This window comes from Budorcas taxicolor, chromosome 20 (assembly GCF_023091745.1).
Source record: "Budorcas taxicolor isolate Tak-1 chromosome 20, Takin1.1, whole genome shotgun sequence".
NCBI classification, from domain to species: Eukaryota; Metazoa; Chordata; class Mammalia; order Artiodactyla; family Bovidae; genus Budorcas; species Budorcas taxicolor.
The window spans coordinates 29815633-29830482 of NC_068929.1; the positions used below are offsets into that span (position 1 = coordinate 29815633).

At 39.9% G+C, this 14850-nt stretch overlaps 1 protein-coding gene across 1 annotated transcript in view; it reads right to left on the reverse strand.

Annotated features, from left to right (window-relative positions):
* The window catches only part of ITGA1 (integrin subunit alpha 1), a 164932-nt gene extending 155139 nt beyond the window's left edge, over positions 1–9793 (reverse strand). Inside the window, exon 1 of the mRNA XM_052658983.1 lies at positions 9733–9793. Within this exon, the coding sequence (XP_052514943.1) occupies positions 9733–9793 (61 nt within the window). The remainder of the gene's footprint in view (positions 1–9732) is intronic.
* Between the last annotated feature and the right edge of the window lie 5057 nt (positions 9794–14850).

The window sequence follows — 14850 nt, forward strand, 5'->3', positions numbered from 1 at the left end:
CATGGACTGCAGCACACCAGGCTTCCCTCTCATCCACTATCTCCTGGAGTTTGCTCAAATTTATGTTCATTAAGTCACTGATGCTATCTAACCATCTCATCTTCTCCTGTCATTTCCCCTTAACTCTCACCTTTATCAGTTAAACCAAGACTCACAGCTTAGGAGTCAACCTGGGGCATTGAAAGGAGGGTTTCTTCCTTGCTCTTTTATTACTAAAACAAAAAAGTCCTTATATTCTTTTCAACATAATTTTCCTTCTGCTTGGTCTTGGTCACCATTGTAATTCTCGAGAAAGATCAAATATCCTACCTTAGAAAAACAAATATATATTTCTACATTGCAAATCAATGATAAACCTCTGTTGACAGTTGATTTTGTGATTTTTCTTCTTTCTTTTTAATTATGAGACACACTGCTTTGGGTTGTCTTTTCAAATATAAATGTGCTTCAGTAATTGAACATACTACAGAACTTTCACAGAAATGTTTTTTGATCTGAAATGTCCATAACAGAATTTTTTTTTAGTAATTTGAGCTTGTTGAATGGTCAGATGTTTTTCTCCCAGATTTTGTGTTATAACTTAGTCTTTCTAGGTCAGTCATCACAGTTCTGAGTTATTTGGGGGTTCTCATTCTCTGTTAAAATCCAAATTCCATGAAATTCAAGGCTTTCCAGACATGACTTTACAAATTTTATTTCCTGTATCCCCAAAATTCCTCAGCCCCCTAAATTCCTCAATGGGAGCAGTCTTTGTTCCCTGTACATCCTGGCAACTTTCTACTTTGCTGCCTTAGCTCTTATCTTTTAAAATGTCACTTTCTTTCACCCCTACTTCCATAAATCCATTTAAGCTTACTTATCATTAAGCTTAAATGTTACCTTCAAGTTGAAACCATGCATTCTATTAGTTGGGTACATTTCTTTCTTACTGAAATCTGGATGGGTACATCCTTGCATCCCTCCACTGTCCCATGAAAAGTCCCCTTGCACCTAGTAGGCACTCATATATGGATGACGAGCTGAGTGGATCAGATAAAAAATGTAGTAACTATATTTAACATTATTACAGATACTTCTTAAGATACTGATATTATTAACTATAGCTCACCTGGCTTACAAAGTAGTTCCCTTTATTTTCAGACTTCTACGGTTACAGTAGTTATATGACATATAGCCAGTGTAGAGTGTTTTCAGTCTTTAAATAAGCAAAATCATGAGGAAAAAAACCCCCAAATTTAACTATGTTGCTTTAAATCCTAATTTTATACTTATTTATTGGCTCTTTGAAGATAGAAATCTTTGTGTCAGTAACTTTAATTATATCTATTTTTCCTATAAACTTTTATTTATATTAATCTCTCCAGAAGAAAGAGAAGTCAGTGTTGTTGCTTCCAAAAGCTTTCAATTTGTTGTTTTTGATATACTTCCAGTGTCTCAGTTGGGCTAGAAGTCAAATATCCTGGATTGTAATTCTTACACTGTCAATTGTTTTTACTATAATTTCTGGCACCACTTAATCTCTTTGAAACTGAACTTCTTTTACTTAGGAATTGAGGAAGTTGAATTCAGTAATTAAAAGTGTTTTAATTGTAAAACCTATTCTGCAATGGTATTTTTAAAAAATTAAAACACTACCCATAATCTCACCCTGACACATTTATTTTCAGTTTTGAATCTGATTCTTCTAAGGCCGATTTTAGTGGTAAAAGATCAATACTAATTTTAATGTTTACATGTCAAGAGTTAGCAGACCTGAGTTATGGTCTTTTCTAGTTTGATTTTAGCAACCTTAGATAGGTTCCCAACCTCTATAAACCTAAACTTTTTCACTGTAAATTATAAATAAGATGGTCTGCCTCTCTCATTCACTATCCCTTAGAAGGTTTTAATGAGATTATGATACTTTGAAAACTGTGAAATTGGCTTCCTTGGTGGCTCAGAGGGTAAAGTGTAGGCCTGCAATGCAGGAGACCTGGGTTCGATCCCTGGGTCGGGAAGATCCCCTGGAGAGGGAAATGGCAACCCACTCCAGTATTCTTGCCTGGAGAATCTCATGGACAGAGGAGCCTGGTGGGCTACAGTCCACGGGGTTGCAAAGAGTCAGACATGACTGAACGACTTCACTTTCACTTTCATAGAATGTAAGGTATTGTTGTAAATCTCTAAGAATACCTGGCTTGAAACTAGAGATTTGGATCAGACAAAGCAAGGAGTAAGGGCTCACTTTAACATGATCACAATTACTCAGCCTTGAAAAATAACTGGTTCAGTAGAGTTGAATGATGGATGATCTGTTGGGTGCATTTATATATACTACTTACTACCTCCTTTCCAGGGAAACCTTAGGTTACTCTTACTGCATGAGCTGGCTCATGTACCTCATGATGAACTGATTACAATCCTTCCTGTTATAATAATAACATTAGAAATGATTTGTGTGATAGCAGCAGGGCTAATGGGCTGTCTTGTTTGAAGATCCTGTACTTAGCACAGTGACCCTTAAATAGGAGAGGCTGTATACATTTTCTTGTAACCATCTTATATTTTTTGCAAAGGTTACTTTCCAACAACACAAAACTAATATTTTCCTTTCTCTGCTTTGGGGGCTTTTCCCATTATTACTTTTTTGCTTGTCTATTACTTCTCTCAGACTCCGAGCTTCGTAAGGGCAGACACTACCTTTTATTGTGTTCCTTTGTATCACTTTTCATGTGTTCCTGGAACCCAGCACAACTGGTATATTATAATTATATGAAAGAATGAGTGGTTATTAGCTCTACTTTAATTCAGAGTTTTTAACTTGTCTATCACTGACATCTTAAAATTATGAAATCACATTCTGTTTTATAATGTTACTGATAATTTGAAAGGAAGATTTCTCTTAAGATAAATTTTTGTAAACCTATTTCATTTTTTTGAGCTATCTACGCATGGATAAGAAAATGATTAATTTTAAATATATCTTAGTGAGAAAAAGGTCTTAAAATGTTTTAAAATCTTGTATGATGACAATTGGTGTTATTACACTTGGTTTGGAAAATGATCTTTACAGAATAAACAACCAGCACTCTTATTATAAATTTCTAGTGATGATTGCAATAGTTATTTAAGAGAGAATGTGCTAACCTTAGATTGTACAAAGATGCCTATGTGACGTCCACAAGCAAAGTTAGTGGTTGACTGGGAGGATTATTCAGCTAATTCAAGTAAAATGGTAAAAGCGAAAAGGGGAAAGTGTTTTGTTTTGCTTTAAGGAACTTGCTTTACTCCCTATTTAAATTTCCTGTGATTAAAAATACTTACTTGCAGTTGTCACAAAACAAAATAAAGCCTCCTACTAAATAAATAATCTTATCAACAAAAGTATGTGGGAGGGTATATTCCTGTTTGTATGAATCTCTACATAATATAGGATTATTTTATTAAAATATTACAATAAAATATGTAATTTTAGGAACTGGTCAATACCTTTGAATTTTCAAACTGTAGTACTTGGCAAACTAAAAGTATATAGTTAAAAAGAAAATTTTGAAAAGCATATTTGTAAGTTGTATTAGGAATATAGTATTTATAATAAAATATGCAGACCATTCATCTTAATCATTTGAGGTTCTAATGTGATTGATTTAGGTATCCTATTCAAATTTAAGAATTTTCATTTATTTCAGCAGATCTCAAATAGTTCATACCAAAAAGAATATGTCTTCACTGCTTTTACTATCTGAATTATAATGATTTTTCAAAGATTTCTCACTTATTTTGTTTATAGAGATCTACTATTTTTATAAAGCAATATTAATGTTTTTGTACATAAAGTGAATTCTTAATTCCAACCAGTGCATATATTTTAATTGCCTTTTAAGATTTAGTTGACTTTTTAATTTTCCTTTTGAGTTAGAAAAGACATTTGATAAAAAATTAGGTCCCGTCAAATATACTTGGTCCTGGCACTAACCACTGATATGAAAGAATATTAGAGATATTAAAGCCTGCCAAAACTGGAGTTATTGATCCTGTGACCTGGAACGTTTTTGAATTATTTTATTGTCACTTTTCTCCCTAAGCTTCCTCTTAAAGGTATTCAGAGAAAGCTCTGTTATTGCGATCTGGTGAGGTTGCAGGTGTCAGAGGAGTGATTATTCTTTGAATCAAACTTGGCCCTGGAAGAGAACTAAAAGGAGGACAGTGTTCATATCTTTGTGTCTAGGAGTGTGTTTGGAATCTTATGATGCAGTTTTTAAAAATGTGATAGAAAATTGCATGTAGATATACTGCATGTTATTTATTATAATTTTCAGATGTATATACTTCAACATTTTAACCTCTCTCGAAACTAGGAGGCATCTGTAGGTTCAGCAATTATAATTGGATTGGCAGCACTTTTCTTTCTTAATTGTACCTAAAATACTGGTGCATCAGTCACTTGATGGTGATTCCCATTCAACTAGATATAAATATGGATAGATAGAATACTCCTGATATAACTAAAAGAGACAACTTGGCTCCTTTATTATTTTACGAGTTTGTTTGTAGTCTGTTCTTTGGTGACTCATTCAGTAGCAAATTTTCAAGTACCTATTATTCATAGACGGTAGAGATAATAAAGACCCTATTCTCAACAGAGCATACACTAATCTGGGAAACAGACAACTTGATGTTTAATTTTAATATGCTGTATATTATAGAAGTAAAGGCGCTAGAGGCATACAAGTATCTGGGGGAGGGGGTTCAGTCTACTCCAGTGGCTTCATGGAAATAACATTCACATGGGGACTTGAGGATCCGTAGCAGTGTAGCTAAAGAATAGCATTTTGATGTCTCGTTTTCTGAATATATTTAAAACATGAGCTCCTTTATTTTATAAATTAGTTAAGGGGCATATTAAAATTCAGCAAGTTCTACATCTAATGGGGTGTTTGTTGGGTTGAGGTGTTAGAACCCAGGCAGAGGAGCATCCATCTAAGGAAGTAAGATCAACAGTTATAAGTTGTGGCCCTCGAGCTCATGGATCAAAATAACAGCATGAGAGCAGGGAAGAAAAGTAGGCAAACTAGTTTGGCATGTATATTTTATTGCTACCACTACTGCCCATTTATTAAACAAACTAACAAAAGTCCTCTGGATTTATTGCTGACTTTACAGACTTCTTAATGACTTAAATATTTTCGCTATTTTCAGCAGCTTCTGACAATCCATTGTATGTCATTGGAGGTCATTTCTTTGTTATAAGTAAGTGGCTGACTTCCTTCCATATCCAGCCATTAGCTCACTGGACTTCTTTTAGAATAGGAAATACTGCCTGTGAAAAAAGTCATAAAAGAAGACTCCTGCTTGTAGTCTAGCTGAAATGTTTCTAGGGAGGAGAGATACACAACTCAATTAGGGATAATTCTGTACTTGTATTTTTAATAACCGGAGATTATATTTTTTGATTCATAATTTGAGTTATTTTGAGTAATTTTGAGTTATAATGAGTCTTATTTGAGTTATAATTAATGTAGGAAGGGACATCATCTAATTTCACTGTATACCTAAAAGTCATGGAAAACAGACCCACTTCATCGTTAATCAGATCCTTATCAAGGTCTTTTAGACAGTGAGACTTGGATTTAACATTTAGAGGGTTGAGCAAGAGGGAAATGGATTTATATTTAGACAGCCAATTGTTGTTGTTATTCAGTCCCGAAGTCATGTCCGACTCTGTGACTCCATGGACTGCAGCACGCCAGGCTCCCCTGTCCTTCACTATCTCCTCGAGTTTGCTCAGATTCATGGGCACTAAGTTGATGATGCTACCTAACCATCTCATCCTCTGTCGCCCCCTTCTCCTTTTGCCTTCAGTATTTCCCAGCATCATGGTCTTTTCCAAAATGGTACATTATTTCGAGAACATGAGAGATCTGAATAGAGTATAGGGTTTGCCATTTATTAATTGTGTGACTTTAGTCAAATTAGTCTCTTAGTTTCTTCATCTGTAAAATATGAATAATAGTTCCAGAATTTCCCCTTTTTGAGACTAAAATGTAATTTGTGCAAAATTCTTGGCACAGGGCCTCATATCTAATACATTCTCAAAAAATATGTGCCTTTCAGCAGTAAGTTGTGCTAGTTCTCCGTTACTGTCTTGATCTTTGTCCCCTGGGAGTTTGAATTTTGCCATTTGGAGATGACCAGTGGGAGAGCTGGGCAAGGCATTAGGGGGCAGGAGGAAAAGGCAGAGTATTCATTACCCCTGTTTTCTCCCTGCTTTGGCACTAGCTGCATTCTGCTGCTTATGGCCACAGCCTCTGTCCAGGGGTCCCCCTCCCATAGCCAGAGTTCACGGTCAAGCTGACGTTGCTACCCCGTCAGGCCTAGGAACAGCAGTGGCTTTTCATCTCATGTTGCTTCAGGTGCTTTGTTCCTACTTGTTGCTGCTTGTTCTACGTGCTCCATCAACTTTTGTCAATTCCTTTCTATGTTTCTGCAAACAGTCCTTTGACTTAAGTCAGTTTTCTTCAGCTAAATCTTTTACATGTGCCACTAGTTCTTTTGCTGGGACTTTGACATATTTAAAGTAACAATAAAGACTTTAGACATAGAGAAGGGCATCTTTCTTGATGGCTCATGTTTAAATGTTGGGAAAAGTTAATACAAGATAGTCCTAAATATAATGGGAAGTTTACTGAGATGGTTTATTAGAGAGATGGTTGTTGTGATGTAAACCCAGCTTTGAAGACTGGAGAGAGTTTGTTTAGAGGGCAGGGGGTAGTAAGAAAGAAGGGTGGAATGCTTTTCTAGATGCGTAAAATAGTATCATATGGACAGTAGCAAAATAAGCCTGAGGACTAATGCAGGAAATAAGGAAATGTGACTCGCTGTCATCACTGGCAGTTTATGTTCAGAGGTTTTGGTAGGCAAATAATGGTCTTTCATATATCTTCATTTCCTAATCCCTGGAACTTGCAAATGTATCACTATATATGGCAAAAAGGATTTGGTATATATGATTAAATTAAGAATCTTGAGCTGGGGAGATTATCCTGGATTATTCAGGGGAGCCCAGCATAATTAGCATTTTTATATGAGGAAGGAAATAGGGTCAGCATCAGAGATGGAGATGTGATGAAGAAGCAGTCACAGGAAAGATCTGAAGATGCTACTTTACTGGCTTTGAAGATGGAGGATGGAGCTACAAGCCAAGGAATGCAGATTGCCTTTAACAATCTGAAAAAGGCAAGGAAATTGATTCTTCCCTAAAACCTCCAGATAAAAGGCAGCCCTGCCAACATCTTGATTTTAGCCCAGAGAGACTTCTGACCCATAGAACTATAAGTGGTAAATTTGTCTTGTTTTAAGCCAGTAAATCTGGGGCAATTTGTTATGACTGCAATAGGAAACTGATAAGAGGCATAGTAGGAGACAGAGGGTACTGGATTAGGGCAGACCCTGAAAGGTTGGTTGAGAATTGTAGATTTTATCTTATGGATAACATAGAGCCACCAAAGATTTTTGGCAAAAGACTAAGGTATGATAAAAACTGTGTATTAGGAAGATTAATTAGAGGTTAAGTTCAGACTGAAGACAAGAAGATGAGTTCTACAGTACTGTGCATGGGTGGGTATGGTGATAAGACCCTAGATTATGGACTCTATGGATTGATGAGAAGTTTGTAAGGAAGCTGACAACATGATGACTGACAGGATAACCAACAAAGGAAAAGAAGACATCAAATTTTAGATCCTTCTGTTATGGTGTGAAATGGGCATGAATATAACCCATAAGAAGGCTTCCCAGTTGGCTCATTGGTGAACAATCTGCCTGCCAATGCAGGAGACCCAGGTTCTGTCACTGGGTCAGAAGATCCCCTGGAGAAGGAAATGGCAACCCACTCCAGTATTCCTGGCTGGGAAATTCCATGGGCAGAGGACCCTGGTGGGCTTACAGTCTGTAGGGTCACAAAGAGTTGGATGCTACTGAAGAGATTTAAGATTTAGCACATATGTATGCATTAGCTCCAACAGTTGCAAAAAACTAACAGTATACAACTTATGGCTGTTTTAAGCATAAGGAAATAAAGTAGCTGTATATATATATATACACATATATATATACACACACACACACACACACACACATGAAATTGTAATTTGTTTACTTCTGTTTTTTTGCGTTTCATTCTTTTCAGAGGATTTGCAAACCTTGTTTGATTATTTCTACATTGAAAGTTGCTCAGTTGTGTCTATCTATTTGCGACCCCATGGAGTGTAGCCTGCCAGGGTCCTCTGTCCATGGAATTCTCCAGATCGAACCCAGGTCTCCCCCATTGCAGGCAGATTCTTTATTGTCTGAGCCACCAGGGAAACCCAAGAATACTGGAATGGGTCGCCTATCCCTTCTCCAGGGGAACTTCCAGACCCAGGAATTGAACAGGGGTCTCCTGCGTTGCAGGCAGATTCTTTACCAAGTGAGCTACCAGGGAAACCCATTTCTAAATTAGTGACTGCTTATTCAGTAAAATGAGAAAAGTACAACTTGAGTACTTAGTAAAACATTCAAATTTTGCACAACAACAACAACAACAAGATGCAAACAGCCTCCCAAAAAATTGAGTTGGAGAGGAATCATAGGTCAAATAGGCTTCCCTGGTGGCGCTAGTGGTAAAGAACCCACCTACCAGTGCAGGAGACAGGGAGAGACTTGGGATGAATCCCTTGGGACGATCCCCTGGAGGAGAGTATGGCAACCCACTCCAGTATTCTTGGAAAATCCCATGGACAGAGGAGCCTGGCAGGCAACAGTCTGCAGCGTTGCATAGAATTGGACACGATTTAACATGCATGCATATATAGCTCAACATGTGTAAAGGATAATGACGGTGGCTTCCACAGTCAGCCACTCACTGACTGTAAAGCTGTTCAGAAGTTGACACTATTTGGATTATTGGCCCTTTTCACACAAAGCTTCAGCCATCTGCCTTCTCTTTCCTTCACCCTTGCAACTTTTCTTGCTCAGTCAGTAACTAGTAGAAAAGATCTAACTATCGGTTAATGATTTGGAAAATCTTAGAAAATGTTTTGATTCAACCTTTTTTCCGCCCTTAAATTGAGCATAAGCTTGCATCTCCACTGTGCTTAAGTCTCCCCCCAAAGATACCTATTTATGCACAAGTAACAGTACTTTACTTTGTATTTTAAAAATTATTCTACTAATTCTCAAAGTAAATGTTCACTACTTCCTCGATTTCAATATGTTCCTTTTCCTGGGTGCTAACACAGAAACATCATTTCAGCACAAGAGACAACTTTGCTTTGCATTCTTCTCTTTCCTCCTTTGTAGCAGAAACTATCTTGAGTACATAACAGCAAGAATAATGTCCACTCTTGAGCAACCTGAAAGTAGAAACTCTATACACAGACACGAAAAAGGAAAGTAGAAGCCATCAGCGAAGTCCTAAAATACCATGTATATTGTAAAAAACAACTTTAATTTGAAAAGTCACTTCCACCTTGTAAAGTTTTCAGCACCGCTCCCCCCATCATTGAGGGGGGGAGGTTTTGAAACAACTTCAAAAGTAATTGACACGGAAAACCCAACGCAGAAAACTGCTTTCAGAGCTCCAACCTGCCCGGACTATCTGGAGCGCCCGAAAGTGGATCCGCGCTCCCTTCTCACTCCGAGCCGAAGCTCTGCGCGCCTCCCTCCCGGAGTCCCGCGCTCAGGAGATGCTCGGAGAAAAGCAGGGTCACTCACCGGAGAGGAGCCAGCAGTAGGCGACAGCGACCCCTGGGCTGGCGCGGCGCCGGGGGTCCATGACTGGAGTGGGCGCAGCGCCCGGGGCACGCGCGGGATCAGAGGCGAGGACTCGGCGGAACCGCACGCAGGAGCCGCGTTGCTCGCCGCCGGGGGTCTCGGTCGCTGGCCGGTCGGCCCCGGCGCCCGGGGAGCAGCGGAGCGATTTCCTGTGTTTTCCACCAGTGCCTCTAAGTTCGGTTCACGCTACTCGCCTCGCAGATTGCCACATCGCCCCCCGCCTTCGTGCTCTGAAATCCCACTGGCAGCCTCCCAGGCTCTGTCTGAGACATGGACAAATAAAGCCAGCTTCGCGGGTCCTTGTTTAGGCTAAAGTCCACGAGCTGCGAAGCAAACCTTAAAGGGACATCTGCCTTTCATTGAGAGGGTGATCCGGCTCCCGGCGCCAACTCCCTAAGGTGGTAGGAACGCGGGCGAGGGCCGGACCTTGCGGGGGTGTCCTTAGCCCAGTGGCTCCGCCTTCGCACCCCTCGCTTCTCCCTGGGTCTGGGCACCCAGGCGCTTTCAAAGTGCCGGCGCTCCTCGACCAGTAAGCGGACGGGGGCGGCTTTCCTGAGGTCCGATTGCGTAGAAGGGATCAGTCCGTCTATGAAAGTGAGCGAATTTGGTTGCCGCGCGCCTCTCCTGCGGGCACTGGAACTTCGCTGTCCAGCCCTTTTGCACTCAAAGGGGGTGGGGGCGTCTACCCCGACACGCCCCTCTGAGGGCTTGGCTTTCCATAATCAGGGTTTGCTTCCTTTCTGCTGATTCGTGGTCACAGGGAGGCTTTTCTTCGGGCAAACTGTGATAGCTAGAGGAAAGGAGAGCTAAGACTGGGAGAAAAAGGGAAGGAGAAATGCAAGAGGGAATCTAGAGGGGAAGGAAGGGAGGAAAACAGCCTCGTTAAAAATGGAATGTGTGTGGGCTATTTGTTTAATCTCAATTAGGATGTTTGTACACTGGAAATTGAACCTAAGAAAGAATTTAGGGCACTTTTTTATTTCTTGTTGCTACAGACTTTAATAAATAAGAATGAATTAATTTGGGTACATGTTATTTACTCCACTTAGGAGTTTGCAGTGCTTCCCTTGTCGAGTTGTACATCCTCTAAGTCAAGAGCCACATCTACATGGTACCTTCGCCAAATACGTGCTGTATTTAAATCAGCTATGTTTTAATGGTTTTGAGAATTTCAGAGAAGGGAAAGTAATGGATGAGTAGACTTGTGTTTACAGGTATAGTGTGCGTGTGTGTGTGTGTGTGTGTGTGTGCACTCTCAGTGGCTCAGTCGTTTCTAACTCTGTGACCCCAAGGATTGTAACCCGACAAGTTCTTCTGTTCATGGAATTTTCCAGGCAAGAATACTGAAGTAGGTTGCCATTTCCTCCTGCAGAGGCTCTTCTTGACCCAGGGATCAAACTCCCGTCTCCTGCACTGGCAGGTGGATTCTTTACCACTGACCTACCTGGGAAGCCCCTTACAGGTGGTCGGTCAGTTCAGTTCAGTCGCTCAGTCATGTCCGACTCTTTGTGACCCCATGAATCGCAGCACGTCAGGCCTCCCTGTCCATCACCAACTCCCGGAGTTCACTCAGACTCGAGTCCATCGAGTCAGTGATGCCATCCAGCCATCTCATCCTCGGTTGTCCCCTTCTCCTCCTGCCCCAAATCCCTCCCAGCATCAGGGTCTTTTCCAGTGAGTCAGCTCTTCACATGAGGTGGCCAAAGTACTGGAGTTTCAGCTTCACTATCATTCCTTCCAAAGAACACCCAGGACTGATCTCCTTTAGGATGGACTGGTTGGATCTCCTTGCAGTCCAAGGGACTCTCAAGAGTCTTCTCCAACACCACAGTTCAAAAGCAGCAATTCTTCGGCGCTTAGCATTCTTCACAGTCCAACTCTCACATCCATACATGACCACAGGAAAAACCATAGCCTTGACTAGACGGACCTTTGTTGGCAAAGTAATATCTCTGCTTTTTAATATGCTATCTAGGTTGGTCATAACTTTCCTTCCAAGGAGTAAGCGTCTTTTAATTTCATGGCTACAATCACCGTCTGCAGTGATTTTGGAGCCCCAAAAAAAGACTCAATTATATGCACCTCTACTGGACTGGGTTCAATTTAACTACTAATTGAATATTTCTGTCTAGCAGGACTAGAGTTAGGTAGGACAAGAGTGCCACCCAAAGGAGGACTCATTGCCTGGAATACAGTACAGGTGACACAGTACAGAGAATCCAAGGAAGGGCAGGGAGAAAGCCACAAGGATGATTGAATAGGCTGCCAAATAGAAGATCACAAGAGTAAATGTTGGAGAAGATGAAATTTAAGAAGTTTAATGAAGATAAAAAATTGGGTGGGTGGAGGTGAGATGTTGATGTCCATCACATCTCAGAAAGGGACCTATCAGCCAGAGAATTCCTCTTCTAATTTATGAATGTGAAGTGATTCACTCCTTAGTAAGTATATTTAAAAATCCTGTAAGTCTGTAAAAAATTACATTGTGTTGGGCCATAGTTAAACCTACTAGGCAGTACTTGGGCTCCTTTGCATGCAAGCCTGCTAAGTCGCTTCATTCATGTCCAATTCTTTGCAACCCTGTGGACTGTAGCCCACCCAACTCCTCTGTCTGGTAGATTTTCCAGGCACGAATGCTGGAATGGGTTGTCATGCGTTCTCCAGGGGATCTTCCAGACCCGAGGAATCTTCCAGACCCGGGGATCAAACTTAACTCCCTTAAGTCTCCTGCGTTGGCAGGCGGGTCCTTACCACTAGCACCACTTGGGAAGCTACTTTGCCTTCATTCAATGCTCTCAATATCACACTTTGGCTTTCCAATCTCTCATTTTTGTTAACTTGATATTATCAACCTACTTCCTTCCTCTTTCTGGATAAGTTCTGCCACAGAATGCCTTTCCTGTGTATATCTCATCTCTCTGTATAGTATCACCTGCATCTTAGGCTTCTCATCATGACCCAAAGGGCTTTGCACTATACTCGGTAAATTCTAGTTAATTAATTTCTGCTTAGACTTTAAGGCTTCCCTGTGGCTCAGACGGTAAATAATCTGCCTGCAATGTGGGAGACCCAGGTTTGATCCCTGGATTGGGAAGATCCCCTGGAGAAGGGAATGGCAGCGTATTCCAGTGTTCTTGCCTGAAGAGTTCCATGGACAGAGGAGCCTGGTGGGCTACAGTGCATGGAGTCGCAAACCATTGGAGATGACTGAGCAACTGACACTTTCAGTTTCACTTAGATATTAAAAATCATAATAAATATTTTCCCAAAAATATTTTTCCAAATTGCTCAGTTTTCAAAAATAGATAATAGTATATGTGGCCTGTATAATCAAAGCTATGGTTTTTCCAGTGGTCATGTACAGATGTGAGAGTTGGATCATAAAGAAGGCTGAGCTCCATAGAATTGATGCTTTCAAAGTGTGGGGCTGGAGAAGATTCTTGAGAGCTCCCTGGACTGCAAAATCAAACCAGTCAATCCTAAAGGAAATCAACTCTGAATATTCATTGGAAGGATTGTTGCTGAAGCTGAAGCTCCAATACTTTGGCCACCTGATGCAAAGAGCTGACTCACTGGAAAAGACCCTGATGCTGGGAAAGATTTAAGACAAAAGGAGAAGGGGGCGGCAGAGGATGGGATGGTTAGATTTCATCACCGACTCAATGGATGTGAATTTGAGCAAACTATGAGAGATAGTGGAGGATAGAAGAGCCTAGCATGCTACAGTCCAAGAGGTTTCAAAGAGTCAGACATGATTTAGTGACTGAACAGCAACAAAATATTTGTGTGTATGTGTGCATATAGGTATACAAACACATATATACACATGCATGTACGTGTAAGGAATTGTAGAAAATTACAATATATTCAATTAGAAAAAAATGAAAAGAGAAATTCTAAAATTGTAACTAAGCCTATAGTTACTGAGAACTTTACCTTTCTTTGCGGGTGGGGGGGGGTTGTTAATAAATACTTTGAATGTAAATATTTTAAAAATCTCCTCTAGGATTTACAGAATAATGGTGATAAACAGCACTACCAGTCCTGTGGTTTTTGAAGTTAATTTTCATATGTGTTATGAATCTTGTAGCTGTGTTTATCAGTCTTCTTCGTGTCAGGTTAATACAGTGCAGAGAGTGAGAAAACAGCTATTGCTGGAGAAATTAATTTAGAATAAGTGTTCATTTTCTAAATTTCAATACTTCTAAACAAAAATCAATGTCAGAAAAGCTACTTTATTAACCAGTTTTATCCTAACAGAAAGACATGCCACTGAGTGAATTGAGGCTTAGAGAAGATAAAAGTAGTGGTCACAAACTAGTAATTATATGAGGTTACTTGGTGGCTAATGTTAAATAAACTCTTCCCTGGGGACTCAGAAGGTAAAGAATCTGCCTACAATGCAGGAGACCTGGGTTTGATCCCTGGGTCAGGAATATTCTCTGGAGAAGGGAATGGCTACCCACTCTAGTATTCTTGCCTGGAGAATTTCATGTAAAGAGGAGCCTGGCAGATTACAAACTCATGGGGTCACAAAGAATTAGACACACTGAGTGACTAACGCTTTCACTTTTCTCAACGTTAAACTCTAGACTTTATGTTATATACTTTTCTAAGTGAGAAAATCTGATCAGATCTCTTAGAGTTTGGAAATATTGGTGAAAATAAAAAATACAGTAAGAAGTTAAAGGCTGAACTGATTAAGAATTTGGAAAGTAGAGTCTGTGAAATGAAGCAAAAGTAATTGGGGTTGCCGACTAATAATTTCAAAAAAGAAAGATACTTCATTCCAAAGTATTCTCCTTGGAGCTTATCTAACGTATGAGTAAGATTACTGTAGGTTCTGGAGTTAAGACTGCATGGATTCAAGTCCTGGAACTACCATCTGGGAGCTGTATTACACAGGAAGAATTATTTGATTTCTCTAAGGCTCAGTTTTCTCAGAAGGAAAATGTGGATGAAAATATTGCTTATCCTTGAAGACTGTCTGTTGTGAAGATTAAATGAGACATGCCTAAAAAAGCATTTAGTGCAATGCCTAGTTTTAAAGAAATGTGT